General features: G+C 34.6%; 1 protein-coding gene across 1 annotated transcript in view; it reads right to left on the reverse strand.

The window, feature by feature from the left end:
- Positions 1 to 7,711, reverse strand: part of LOC141550773 (integrin alpha-M-like) — a 45,273-nt gene extending 37,562 nt beyond the window's left edge. Inside the window, 5 exon segments of the mRNA XM_074281738.1 lie at positions 4,391 to 4,505; positions 4,628 to 4,698; positions 5,017 to 5,120; positions 5,956 to 6,061; positions 7,521 to 7,711. Coding sequence (XP_074137839.1) covers positions 4,391 to 4,505; positions 4,628 to 4,698; positions 5,017 to 5,120; positions 5,956 to 6,061; positions 7,521 to 7,569 — 445 coding nt within the window. The 5' untranslated portion in view covers positions 7,570 to 7,711.
- Positions 7,712 to 15,715: the final 8,004 nt, after the last annotated feature.

Consider the following 15,715-nt stretch of genomic DNA (forward strand, 5'->3'; position numbering starts at 1 on the left):
CTGCTAGTTGTTGGATAGGGTGCCTGAAGTCAGGAAGAATCATATTTCTGAGTTAAAATATGACTTTAGACACTTACTAGCTGTGTGACCCCAGGCAAATCATTTAACCTTCTCTCAGTTTCCTAGTCTGTAAAATGAGCTGGAAAAGTAAATAGCAAATCACTTTAGTTTTCTTTGCCAAGAAAATCCCAAATGGACTCATGGAGAGTTGAACATGACTGAAAAACAATTTAAGAGCAACAAAAACATTTCCCAAGATATCTCTCCTCTTGTCTTTCACAGGGAACCATGTCTTATAAAAAAAGAATAAAGAAGTAGGAAAAAATCTCTAGTTCAATAAACCTAATATATTGAAAAAGTCTGACTTAAGTGCAATTTTACATGCCCATAGTTACTCATTTCTACAAATAAAATAAGATTCTGTCTTCACTGGGGCCAATTTTGATTGCACTCCCAGCATTTCTTTTCAGTTATTTTGTTGTTCTTTTCATTTATATGTCTGTAGTCAGCTTATATTTCGTTTTCTTGACTCTTTGTTTACTTCACTTTGTATCAATTCACATAAGGCTTCCCAAGCTTCTTTTTAATTGTCCATCATTTTCAACTTGTCTTACAATAGAATGATATTTTATTACATGAATGTACCACAATTTATTTAACCATTCTATAATAGATGGTATCTACAATGTTTTGAGTTTTTTTACTACTACAAAAAGTACTTGTGTTTATGGGATCCCTCTTTTCATAATTGACATATTTGATGTACATGCTCATCAGTGGGATCTTTGGGTCAAAGGATATGGACATTTTAGTCACTTTTATAGGGTAATTGCAAATTTTTCTCCAGAACATTTGGACCAATTCATAGCTCCATCAACAATACCTTTGTGCTTTGGTCTTTCACATCCTTCCAATATTGACATAACAACTTTTGGCTAACTTGGCTAGATGTGAGAGTTTTAAATTAATTTTCTCTTATTATTAGTGGTAAGGAACTTTTTCATATGGTTCTTAATAGTTTACAATTCTTCTTTTGGGAGTTGTTTGTTGCAATTATCCCCATGATCATCTATCCATTGGATGATGCCTTTTGTTTTTATAATCCTGTGTTCCTCTGGTCCATATTCTCCTATACATGGTCCCTAGAAGAGCTTACCCAATTTTCTAGGGACCTTCTGGTATGCGTTTTTACATTTCATAGATACTTGAGCAGCAAGTTATTTTGTGCTCTCACTTCATTAATTACTCCACTATCTTCTCCAGTCCTATATTTCTTCTGTAGGAGGGGTTATTAACTTTTTACGTCTTTTTTTGGCACTTTGATGAAGCCTAGGAAATCCCCAGCATAAGGATTTTCAAGGCACAAAATAAAATATATAGGATCACCAGAAAACCAATTACATTGAAATATAGTTTTCAAAATAATAAAAAAATAAGTTCATGGGGCAAGTTCAAGAAGTTCTATAGTATCAGAAGTCAGACATGAATGAAACTACTGAACAACATATATAAATCTAATAACAGTATTTCTCTGCTTTTCCAGTATTTAACATAATAGCTAGCATACAATGGGCACTTAATAAATGCTTGTTAATTGGATGACTCTACCAAAAACTTTTCAATGACTCCTTATAGCTTACCAAATAAAGTTCATATACTTTAGCTCATATATCTAACTGATACAAATTATCACAATCCTTTTGAACTCCTACCTATTCATCTTCATGACTTCGACTATCATAATATGACTCCTCAAATATATGTTCTGTTCTTGATATTCAGTAACATCTGACTCTTCATGATGCCATTACAGGGTTTTGTTTTGTTTTGTTTTGTTTGTTTGTTTGTTTGTTTGTTTGTTTTTTTTTGCAAAGATATGGAGTGATTTGCCATTTCCTTCTCCAGTCCATTTTACAGATGAGGAAACTGAGGCAGACAGGGTTAAGAGACTTGCACTAAGTGACTCTGTGCAGCAAGTGTTTGAGATCAGATTTCAACTCAGGAAGATGAGTCTTTCTGACTCCAGGCTCAGCACTCTATTTACTATGCCACTTAGCCCTTATGGGCTAAAATATCTAGGACTTTTTCCACATTTGCATTTCTAGCATCCTACAGGATACTACTACTTGAAATCTCTAGCATCATGGATGCCAAAACCATTTATCCCATCTTTCATATTTGAAACCTTTGTTTATCTTTGATTCTTTCCACTTCTTCATCCCCCCACTTTTTATCAATAATCAAATCCTATTACTTCTATTTCCTAAAAATCAATCTATTCCTATTCAATTTAACTTTTTGTGCAATCATATTTCATTACATTCAAGTATCACAATTTACTTAATCCTTCAACAATTAATGGGCATTTATTATCTTTCCAGTTCTTTGTTACTACAAAAAGCAGTTGATGTATATGAGATCCTACCTGGTAGATATGCCCAGCAGAGGGCTCTCCTTATCATCTGCTTAGACTAGCCATTTGTAAAGTGTAGTCTGAGGATCCCTGGGTATAATTCCATCAGCAAGCTCAAAACAACTTTCATAACAATTATAAAATATTATTTGCCTATTAAAACATTTCTCCCTTTTCCAAATATACATATGTATAAATACAAATATATATATATGTATGTATGCATATATATTATTTTATCATTGTTTGGTTGTTTAATCATGTTCAAGTTTTTACAACTATGGGGTTTGCTTAACAAGGATATTGGAGTGGTTTGTCTTTTGTTTGCAATCACATAGCTTAAGTGTCTGAGACCAAATTTGAAATCAGGTCTTCCTGATTCCAAGCTCAGTGTTCCATTCACAGCACCTCTTCTGTGTGTATTATCTTTGTATACTTCAGTTAAAACAACATATTGCAACAGATTGACTATATAAGCAGATTTGAGAATCTAGTTGTCTTTTATTAAGCTAGATGCTGAAGAGATTTGCGAGGGGAAAAAAAGTCAATGCTACTTTTGCACTTGTTTGTTGTTGTGGAAAATATAGTTACTTTCATAGAAATGTTATGTTAACATGTGATGGGCTTGTTGTTTTCATTTTAATAAACATTTTTAAATTGATCTTTTTAATTTCTAAGATAGCAAATATTGACAGATATTATCCACATAAACAAAAGCTCTTCAAAGTTTCCAATAATTTTTAAGAGTTTAAAGGGATCCTGAGTCCCAAAAATTTGAGAATTATTAGCCTAGAGCACCTAACTGATCAACTTGTCAATAGCCAATTCATCTTTCACACCTCTGTTAAATTAATCATTCTTAAGGCACAGATCTTACTGTGTCATTCCTCTGCTCAAAATGTTTCAATAACTCCCTGTTGATATATTTGGGACTGGTTTTCCATTATTTACTACAATCCCCTTTTATTCAAATACTAACTATCCTTCAAGACTTTCATGAAATCTTATAGTTTTTCCAACTCCTTTCACTACCTCCTTCCACCCTCATTCAGTTTGAAATAATAATTTCTTTCTGGGAAAGAACACTTTTGTATCCTTATTGTGCTCTTATTCTGATCTATTCTATATTTTGATTATTTATAGAGTAGATGGAGGCAATGATTTAAAGACAAAGATTTCCGTTTTACCTCTGATGCTTATTATCTGTGTGACCTGGGGGAGTCATTTAACATTTTTAAAATTTGGTTTATTCCTTTGTTGTTGTTGTTGTTTTGCAAGATAAATGAGGTTAAGTGACTAGCCCAGAATCATTGAATCTTTATGTGTTCTGATAACTCCTTAAGATAAACCTCTTAGATGTAGATGAGTGCATTGTTGGAATTCCCAAACTGGGAGTTAGCAGTGCTGACAAAATCACACTCAGTGTGTTCAGATTTGTGGTAGATTTGTACATCTACAAACTCTAAGAGAACAAGGACTTTGACTTAAATATCTTTGTATCTCTCCCAGTGGCTATATGTGATACATAATAGGCACTTAATAATTAGTAAAACAATGAATATATGATACCTAGAAGGCACTTAATACTGAAATATGAATGAATCAATCTTTGTTCTGGTTGGGATTCAGAAAACTGTATTTCAGAAAAGATCACCTGGGATAGTGCTGACCTGGCCCAGAATTGTCTGATGTCCTCTAGCTCTATGTTTAATTGCATTTCTAACAATCCCTTTTGGGATAATGATATGTCCTATATTGGAAAGTGCCCTACTATCACTAATGTTATGGATATTAAATATGATGTGTCTATGAGAATCTGATGTAATACTCTTAAATTGACTGATTCAACACTGGCAAATAATCCCTACTTCCCCAGGACCTGTGACATACACACACTTATCAATTTGACTCACAGGCCTGTGGCTGCTCATATCATATCCTCCACACAAGAATCTGGGCACCCTAATTGTAACTTACCTTGTAGGGATGCTGGGAAATTACGCTCTTGGTGAAGGTTTGAATCCAATACGAAGCATAATCCATTTATGTAAGCATTCTCCTTGCATGTTCGATGTACTATAGGACCACAGGCCTGAGGAACAGAAGGAATTTGAGGGAATTCTCTTCCATCAACTTTTTTTTACATCTAGATATTTTTCTGTTGGGCCCTCACTCCTTCCTGCCATTAATCTCCTGTTTTATAAGATGACTTACCAAAATCTGTGAGGGGTTTACTCCAGCAGCCAGAATGAGTCCTAAAGACATGTTTACTGCCTCTGTAGGGACTGGAGAGATACAAACATACTTTGAGGGAGTTGTCAAATATTTGGGCTTCTGAATGGTTGAGTTACAGTATTGAATGACTCAGTTCTAAGAAATACATAAGGTTTGGAAAATACAAGGGAAAATATCTTATTGTGTAGTATTTTTTTTGAAGGGGTGATAGGAATAGGGTACAATAAGGGTGGGAAACTGCTGACTTAATGGTGGGGAATTGTAAAAGGGGAACTCAGTCTGTGAGGAAGAGCAGAGACTGAGGAGCAAGATAGTTGGGTTCCTTGATATGTAGAGTTTTGGTGTGAAAATAATAGCAAGATACTCACCATTAATGGGAATGGTCATACAGGTCTTAGTACTAAATTCACAGTTGTAGAGTTGCCCTGTTTGGTTAGGTGCTGCTATCTCCAGGGGCGCCCCAACTATCAATCTGTGGGGAGAAACCTGAATCCAATTACCACAAGGAACAAGGTGTGCAAAAGACCTCCCACTTGGGGGAGATAGAGAGCAGAAGAGGAACCAGTATTTTCTAGAAAGAATGGGGAAAGGCAAGTGAAAGATACATAATCCAAGAAAGAGATAGAAAAGGCTTTCACAGGCAGAGAAGAATTATTGCTATATATAGTTTTGTTTTCATTCTTGTGTAATTTTTGAAATGGACAAAATATTTGAAATCAGGGAGGAAGGGGGGGTGGAGGAAAGGATGAAATTGCATGGACAAAGATTTCTCCAGTTATAGGGTTAGAAGTCATAGAAATCAACTAGTCCCCAACTTCTTAAACTGTAGGTTGGGACCCCTATGGGGTCTTAACACTGAATGTGGAAGTAGCAAAATTATGATTTGTTATCAGTAAATGTTTGATTTGTTCAAATATTTTATATACCTATATACCTGGGATCATGTAAAAATTTCTTGGGTGAAAAGAGATTGGGAATGGGAAAAGTTTAAAATGCCCTGAATTCTAGTCCAATCTATTTTATTGCTGATCACTCATTATTTTCAGTCATGTCCAACTCTTCATGACTCCATTTGAAGGTTTCTTAGCCGAAAAAAAAATGGAGTAGTTTGCCATTCCTTCTCCAGCTCATTTTACAGATGAGAAAATTGAGGAAAACAGGATAAAGGAACTTGTCCAGAGTCATACAACTATTAAGTGTCTGTAGCCCCATTTCACTGACGAAGATGAATTTTCCTGATTTCAGGCTTAGCACCCATTGCATCATCTAGTTATGTATTTTAGAGATAAAGAAACTGAAGTTCTTACCGGCCCTGCTTGAACTGGACCACAGTCTGCCCAAATCCAGCTCCATCTTCTTGGAAGACTATTGGACTCTCAGTGTCCAGATTAAAACCATTACAATAGATCAGTCCTGAAAGGAGGGGTGGTGGGAGACAGTTTGGAGAGAAATTGATTCCCTCCCACCCCCCATATACTTCTTCATTAGAATCTGCACTTGTCTCTTCCCTCAGTCTCATTTCTCTCAAAGCTTATTTCTTTTGGCTCTTGGGTTTCTAGCAGTGTTCCACTGTTAACTGATTGTCCTTCCTGTGTTCTACTGCTTCGCCCAATATAGATTTCTTCTTTCTACTCAGTTGTTTAATTTCTCCATTAAACAGTTATAACTCTGTACCTTGCTTTTACACTTTACTATTTTTCTTCATTCCTAAAAAGAAATTATACATGAAAGAGAAATAGCTACTCCATTCCTATCATATTTCCTCCTCTGGAAATCAGATAACAAGAATCAATCTTATTTCAATATCTCCTCCTCCTCATGAAAAAAAAAATCAGACACAATAAAGAAACTCCTTGATGTACTCTTAAATTAACCCAACTTAACCTAGGATTAAGTATCCCAAGTTGGCATCCGAGAGACTTCAGAAGATCTGTGAACTTAGATGGGGGGAGCAGGGAAGCCACATCTTTATTTTCACTAATCTCTAATTGCAATTTAATATTTCCTTTCCTTCAATTACAGTTTTTAAAAAATTCTGAGGAGTTAGTTCATCAATTAGCTACTAGGTGGCACAGTAGATAGAGCTCTGGTAGAATCAGAGAGACCTGAATCCAAATTTTGTCTCACATACTTACAAGCTTTGTAAGTTTGGCAAAGTCACAATTCTAATTTGATTTTTTTTAATCAACTACAAAATGAGCATAAATCATTATTCTACCTTGATAAACTATTACATTATATTAAAATTACATGTTATATAGTATAGTATAGTATAAATGATTGTACACCTCTTTATAGAGTTTTTGTGAAAATCGAATGAGAAAGTTTTTTAAAGTGATTAGCATAGTACCTGGCACAGGATAAGTGCTATTAAAATTATTATTCTCTTCCCTCTCTAGACTGCCAAAGATGTCCATTACACACAAAAAGTACAAAGCCTTTGTTTAATTCTTTTCTATACAGATTCTTAAATCCCTAATCACTGTTCCTTTTTTTCAATTCTTATTGTGCTGGTAAATGTTTAACAACTAATGTTCCAAAAATGTATGCACAATGAACATTTAAATTTAATCTGCATTAGTAACATTTTCTCTACCACCTTCATAAATTTAAATAATCAACAGAACAATAAATCAAGCTCTGACTTGAAAGGTTGACTTATTCCAAAGTATAAATGTTCACACTGAAAATTTAACAATAGCTAGAAGGTAAGATCTAAGGTGTCTTTGTCTCTATCTTTCTTTCACTCTCAATATCAGTTTATGCAAATTCAGCTCCATTTCTCAATCCAACAAGCTCCTAAAATATTTGACTTATCCCTCTATCTAAAGCCTGCTTCTATAGTTCCAATTCTGAGGAATCCTTTACTTACCTATTAGCAGGAAAAAGGCACCTAAGGCCATAGTAGGAGTTTGCCCCATTGTGATGCTCCAGGTTTCAGAGCTGCTTCTAAGAAACAGCTAAAAAAAAAAACAAAAAACCAAAACAAAACAACAACAACAACAAAATAATAAAAGGAATGGAGGAACAGCAGAAAAAAAAGTGGTTAGGAAACTAGCTGCTAGGAAGGAAGAGGGTGGAGAAGAAAAAGAAAGAAATTGATTGGCTGATACTCTCCATGCAACCTTGGTTTTGGTTTCCTCCTGGACTCTAATTATCTTGTCTTCCATGGTTTATTCTTTACATAGACCTTACTTCCTAACCAACACTAGATTAGTATGAAGTAATATGGATGATTGAAAGTAGAACTATCAGTATCATGACACAGGTACAAACCCTCCCCCCCCCAAAAAAAAAATAATTTCCAATAAAAATATAGCTTGTTCAATGTAGAGTCATAGAAAATACAGCAAGATCAATAGACTTGTGATTTTTATCTTGGAAATTTCACTGTAAAAAGGAAAGAAAGTAGGCAAGAAAGTGAATAGATCTAGAATGGAATAGAGCTCTTCTCTACTGTGTTGTTGTTTTTTTAAATATACTTTTGTTTACTTAAATATTTCCCACTTAAATGCAAAAAAAATTGAAATTCATTTAAAATTTTTTTTGAGTTTTGAATTCTTTCATTTTCTCTTCTCTCCCACTACCCCCAAAGCAAACAATATGATTATTCTAAATTTCATATTAGCCAATATGAAAATACACAAAAATTCCAAGAAAATATTTTTAAAGTTATTTTTTTTTTTTTAAGTATGCTTTATCAATTCTCTCTCTGGATATGGATAGTATTTTTCATCTTGAGTCATTGGACTTATATTGGATCATTTAGTGTCTTAATTAGAGAGGTAAGTCTTTCACAGTTGATTATCATTTCAATATTTCAGTTACTATAATACAATGTTTTCCTGGTTTTGTTCATTTCACTTTGTATTAATTCATATAAGTCATTTCAGGTTTTTCTGAAACCATCTTTCTTGTCATTTGTTAAAGCATAATAATATTCCATCAAATTCATGCAGCCCAGAATTTTTGAGCCATTTCCCCAATTGATGAACATCCCCTCAATTTTCAGTTCTTTATTAGAACAAAAGGAGTTACTATAAATATTTTGGTACAAATAAGTCCTTTTCCTTTTATCTTTGTTTTTTTGGGACACAAATATAGTAATACTATTGCTGTACCAAAGGGATTTATAGCCTTCTGGACATAGTTCCAAATTGTTCTCTACAATAGTTAGACCAGTTGCAACTATAAAAAAAATACATTTTTCCAATATTCATCATTTCCCTTTTTCTATCATTTTAGCCAGTCTACAGGTGCAGCGGTAATGTCTCAGAATTGTTTTAATTTGTATTTCTTTAATTACTAGGGAGAAAGAGCATTTTTTTTCTTTATTAATTGTTTTATTTTTTCTGGTTATACACACACATATACACATACACACACTATATATATATAAACATTTTAAATACACATTTCTTTATGAACATGTTGGGAGAGAAAAATCAGAACAAAAGGGAAAAATCACAGGGAAGGAAAAAAAAAATCAGAAAAAAAGAAGTGAACACAACATGTGTTGATTTACATTCAATCTCCAGAATTCTCTTTCTGGATAAAGATAGTTTTTTCTTTCCAAAATTTATTAGGATTGCCTTGGATCACTGCACCACTGAGAAGAACCGTTTTTCATAGGTGATCATCACACAATCTTGCTGTTACTGTGTACAATGTATTCCTGGTTCTGCTTGTTGGCTCAGTATCAGTTCATGCAAATCTTTTTCAGGCCTTTCTAAAATCAGCTTGTTCATCACTTTTTAAAACAACAACAATATTCTATTACCTTCATATACCACAACTTATTCATCATTCCTCGGTTGATGGGTATCCACTTATTTTCCAATTTTTTTTTGCTACCACAAAAAGATCTACTACAAACATTTTTGCATATCTGAATCCTTTTCCCTCCTTTATGATTTCCTTGGGATACAGACCCAGTAGTAACACTCTTGGGTCAAAGGGTACTCACGGTTTTAAAGCCCTTTGGGTATAGTTCCAAATTACTCTCCAGAATGGTTGGATCCATTCACAGTTCCATCAAAAATGCATTAGTGTCATAGTTTTCCTATATTCCCTCCAACATCCATTATCTTTTCCTGTCATCTTAGCCAATCTGAGAAGTGTGAGGTAGTATCTCAGAGTTGTTTTAATTTGCTTTTCATAAGAGCATTTTTTCATGTAATTATTGATAGTTTTGATGTCTTCTTCTGAAAACTATCTGCTCATATTCTTTGAAGATTTATCAATTCTACAATGACCCAATTTCTCTTTTATAGGAAATAACCTTGCTATATGTTTCAGGGTAAATAATCAGTAAACTCATCTGCTCTTGGTATGGGAGAGAGAGAAAGAATGATCTTTAAACCTGGATTTCTGAATCTTATTATCTATTTATCAAGTCTCAAATGAAAAAAATAGAGAGCTAGCATTCAGAAGTTGGGTTTTCTGTTTGAATCTGTCAGCCTTCCTCCCTCTGTGGTGGATGGCAAGAAGAATGACTGATCATAAAGGCCTCCAACTTTTTTCTCCCAGCCAAAAACACAATTCCAGAAATCTTTAAATTACATAAACAGCTGGTGAATTTAAAGTAGAGTCTATCTGAATCTCTCATTTCCATGGTCTTCATATGTGCTATACAAATAATTACAGATGGCCAAAAGTGTAATGAGCTATGATGAAAAATAGTGAATCACTGAACATATGCAAGCAGCAATTGGATGATCAGTTTTGGGAAATGTGGTAGAAGGATTCTTTGACTAGAGCCTGAAGCATTAGAGTCATCTTTCAAAACTTTTATCTCAGAGCAGTGATTAACACTCAAATAGCTTCTACCATGTCTGGGAGTAGAAGCCTCTGGATAAAAGTTGATAATGTTTCTAGGGGCTCAAGAAACACCCCTTTGAAAACTGTTTTAGTGAACTTGGTTTTCAGTATATTCCACTAGATTTTCTATACCTGTATTTTAGATTTGAAGGTCTAAGAGATGAAAATCAAGTTAGAGAATCACAGAATTTCAGAGTTGGCAGAGACCTGACATTAAAATATACCTTTTTTGTAACCAAGACTTTCCTCTTCTAGTAAAAGAAGTATAACTTATTCATATGCTTCTTATTGAGAATGTACTTCAAGAGGACAGAAAGATCCCACATTGCAAAAAAATATGTAGCACTACTTTTTGTGGTAGAAAAAACCTGGATACAAAAAGGTACCCATCAATGGAAAAAAAAAAACAAATTATTTTGTATTAATGCAATGCAATGAAATATCACTATGCTATAAAGATTAATGAATATGAAGAATTCAGAAAAAAATGGAAAGATTCACCAGAAATAATGTATGGTAATAAAAGCTGCATCTCAACAAGAAGATACAAAAGGACTACATTATTGTAGTCATGTAATAATGTAAAAGTCAATCAAAATTAAATTACTTCTCATGATCAAGCTTGGTCCTGGAAAATATATGATGAGCTACACTTCCCTTTGCTCAGTAGGGTAGTAGAAGACTCTGGGAAGCAGAAGACTACATATACTATCAAATGTTTGATTTGTTATTTGGCTTTGCTGGGATTTGAATTTGGATTACAGCATAATATTTTCACCTTTTTGTTCTTGTTTGTTTTTGGTCTTTTGTGGGGTTTTTTTGTCTTTCTCATTTTTTTTAAATCTGGTTTTTCTTGCACTGCATGACCAACATGGAAATATGTTTAGAAAATTTGCACATGTTTAAATTATATCAGATTGCTTGCTGTCTTGGGGGAGAGAAGAAAATTTGGAACATAAGATTTTACAAAAATAAATGTTGAAAATTATCTTTGCATGTATTTGAAAAAATAAAATACTATTAATAAAATTTAAAAATAACTAAATAACAGTAATGTTGACTGACAGAATTTCAGATGGGGTAAATACAACCTAAATAGAAAATAACAAATAAGGAACTGACAAACTTGCATCCACTGCTAACCAGGATAGAGAGTGAAAGTGGTCTCAATGAGGTAGAAAATATTTCTGGAGCTACCTTCTCACTTGATCTGCTGTTACCTCCCTGGAGTCACCACTCTGTGACATCAAAGGTTCAGACCTTTTGGATAGCTACTTTTAGTAGCTGTTGGCTTTCCTGTTAGACTTCTGAGTCCCTTTTTGCTTTTTTGGCATATTCCATTCATAACCCCTTTTTTTTTTCTTTTTCTTTTTTTAGACCCCAGAGGAAGTGGGCTCTGAGTTTTAGAGGTTTTTCAGTGTGTTTAGTTACTTCTATATCAAAGACGGTTTACATCAGGAAACACCCCCAAAGATAAGAAAGGGTGAGGCAAAATGCATGATTTCCTTTGCCTAGCAAAAAAGGAAATGAAAAAGGAGATGCAGAAGGGGCCTTGTGGGTCAAGAATTTGGAGAGTAGAAGTAGATTGGTGGATTCAGGTCTGTTTTGAAAGTGCAGAACAACATAATTGATATTTATTTAATGATCTATATAGGCATGGGAGTATTTGAATTTCATTTTTCAACTTCTTAATAGAAAGTATTTTAAAATGTCTCCCACAGTTCAAAATAAGTACTGGGGTCAATATGGAATAGTGTAAATAGTTCTGAATTCATGTTAGCTATTTGTAAATAGCTTTCTGAGACTATTTCTTTTTCTATCAATTATGAGAATAGTGTTTTGTAAATGTCCTATGTGAGGTCTAGGGCAGGATACTGGAATTAAGACCGGTAAATAAAACATTTTCTGTGCCCAAAATGTTTAGTCTACTAAAGAAGACGAAAAAGACTGATGCAATACATCTATATGTGTAAAAATACAAAATAATTGTAGAAATAAGAAAAAAAATAGCATGGCCTTCTGCAAAAAGTGGTATTTGAGTTATCTTGAAGAAAAGGAAGGATTTTTGAGAAGACATAGGAGAAAGAATTTTAGGCAAGGAGGATAGCGAAAGATCAGAGATGGTAACAGAACATGAGGCTCTATTTTGCATATTTTGGGGCTGCAGAATGAATATTCCAGGGAATAATGTATAAGAATACTGGAAAGATTTTAAAAATTTTGGTTGATTATTTGTGTCTGCCTCCTTTGTGACAACATTTAGGGGTTTCCTGGTAGAATTACAGAGTGGTTTGTCATTGATGGGGTGAACCCTGAAACTGTCCTTGACTTTTGGGGTGAGCCCTGAAACTCTCCTGACAGGGACTCATCCTTGGGGTGGTTAAGTGGTTTCATTAAGATTGTCCCAGGACCACTTTAGCTGGAGATCTAGACCTGATATTTCTATTGAGTAGCTATAGTCTCTATTGAGCTGAAAATTAGTCCAGTATCACTCTTAGGTCGAACTTAAGTGATCTCATTCAATTGAAAATCTAGGCCAGGGGGCAGTGACAACATTGAAGGAATCTCATTCAATTGAAACCTCAGTCTCAGATTCCTTATAAAAAACATACAATTTTAAACTCATAATTTGCAGAAGTAGGAATCATGCCATGCCAAGGGACCTCTTTCCCCTTGGCACAGCTGTCTACCAGGGCCCTTGCCCACTATGAAGAGACAATCTCTTCTCAGTGATAAACCTTTTGTTATCTCTCTGCCAGGATTTCTCTGCAAGAACCTTTATCTCTCTGCCAGGACTTTGCCACTTGGAAGTCAGTCCTTCTAGCAAAAGCTGGCTTCTGTAGTGCCAACAATAAACTTCCTTTGGCAGTCTAATATTTCGGGTTTGTGAATTCTTTCACACTGGACCTGCACCAACCAAAGAGGGGTTCCCACAATTCTGTACTGTCAATGACTACATCATCATTTCCTTCTCCAGCTCATTTTACAGATGAGGAAAAAGAGATAAACAGGGAGAAGTGACTTTCCCAGGATTACACAACTAGTAAGTATCTAATGACTAGAATGAGTCTTCTTAACTTCAGGCCCTTAATTCTGTCCACTGCACCACCCAGATGCTCCTGTACTTTAAACTTCAAACGTTAAAAGAGATTGCATGAGCAGGGAGTTGAGTCAGGGAGACCAATTAGAAGTCTATTTATTGGCAATAATCCAGGAGAAAAGTGTTAAGGGTAATGTAGTGTAGAGAAAGGAGCAAAAAAAGGCAAATAATTACACATGCAGAGTGAAGGAAAGTGACAAATTCAGTATGATACTGAGGTTATATGTATGGGTAACTAGAAGGATGTAGTACTCTCAAATGTAAGAAAATTCAGAAGAGAAGTGGGTTTTTGGAGGAAAGATTATAAATTCTGATTTGGACATGTTGAATTTGAGATTACTGTGGAACATTTGGGACAACAAGGTAGCAGAGTGTATAGAGTATCAGCCTAGAATCAAGAAGACTCATCTTTCTGAGTTCAAATCTGGCCTCAGACACTTACTGGCTATGTGACCCTGAGCAAATTACTTCACCCTGTTTGCCTCAGTTTCCTCATCTGTAAAATGAGTTAGAAAAGGCAAACTACTCCAGTATCTTTGCAAGAAAACCCTAAATTGGGTCAAAGAGTTGGACATAACAGCAATTGCTATGGGACATCCAGTTCAAAATGTTCAATTGGTAATTGATAGTATGGGATTAGAGCTCTGGAGAAAGATTTGGGTGAACAAATTAGATCTAGGAATTATCTACATAGATAGAGATAATTATTAAATCTATGGGAACTGAAGAGATAACGAAGTAAAGGTGAAAGTGAAGGGAGAAGCAATTACTCAGGAAGGGCTTTATCCAATTCAGCTTCATTGGTGTTATTCATTTCTTTGTATTGACATTTGAAGAATTTCTCTCTGTGTCTCTGTCTCTGTCCATCTCTCTCTATTTGTAGATCTCAATACACATAGCAAGGCAGTATTATTTGCTGACAGGGTTTCATAATAGGTAAAAGAAATCTAAATAAAAAGTAACAGATAAAGCAACAATTCTACATCTTCCTAATTAATATACTACAATGCTCTTTCAAAACCTTTTCATTTCTCTCTAAATCCACTATAGTCTTCCCTTACTTTTATCCTATCAGCTAAGAACCATGCCTCATTTTATTTTAAAAATTGAGGTCAAATAAATAAATTGAGGTCTTTCATCAAGAGCTCCCTCTCTCCTTATCTCATATGACTTAGATGCCTTCTATCATTATCTCCTCCTTCAACCCATCTCATATGAAGATGTAGCCCTTCTCCTTTCCCAGGCAACTCTCTCTAACTTCCAGGAGTGATCCCATTCCTTCTTGTCTTCTCCAGCAGATTGTTCATTCTATCATCTACATTCACTTTTCTCCCTGGCTGGTTGGTGGCTGTTCCTCTATTGCCTACAAAACTGCCATGTCTCTTTCCATCCTCAAAACACCCTCACTCAATCTTTCTATCTCTGATAATATGTTATATCTCTCCTGCCTTTTGAAACTAAACTCATTGAGAAGATATGTGCCTCCATTTCCTCTACTCTTACTCTCTTCTTCATTCTATAGTGTGGCTTCCAATTTCATTCAACTGAAACCACGTTCTCCAAAAGGTACCAGTGATTTCTTAATTGATGAATCCAATGGCCTTTTCTCATTCTTCACTCTTCTTGAGATCTCTCTACAGCCTTTGTCATTGAATATTACCTTCTTTTCCTTGATACTTTCCTCACTATTCACTCCTGGTTCTCCTCCTACCTATCTGACCTATTTTCTGTCTCCTTTGCTAGATCCTCATCTAGATAAGGTACTCTAACCATAGGTATTCCACATGACTCTCTCCCAGATCCTCTTTCTTCTTATTCTCAATAAACTCCAGTGGTGTCTTCTTGCCTCTAGTATTAATAACTACTTAAAAGGGCTCATAATCACTAATGATCAGAGAAATCCAGATCAAAAAAATCTTTAAAATATCTCATCCAAGAAATTGGCAAAGGTGATAATACAGGGAAAAATTAAATGTTGATGAGGATATGAGAAAACTAGTATGGTAATTTTCTTTTGGTTGTGCTATGAATTCTTCCAAATATTCTGGAAAATAAATTTAGAATTATGCAATAGGCAATTGACTAATAAAGACTTATCTCTAAGAAGATATTCATAACAGTATTATTTGTAACTTTTTTTCTTAAAA

This window comes from Sminthopsis crassicaudata, chromosome 1, assembly GCF_048593235.1.
Source record: "Sminthopsis crassicaudata isolate SCR6 chromosome 1, ASM4859323v1, whole genome shotgun sequence".
In the NCBI taxonomy this organism is placed as follows: domain Eukaryota; kingdom Metazoa; phylum Chordata; class Mammalia; order Dasyuromorphia; family Dasyuridae; genus Sminthopsis; species Sminthopsis crassicaudata.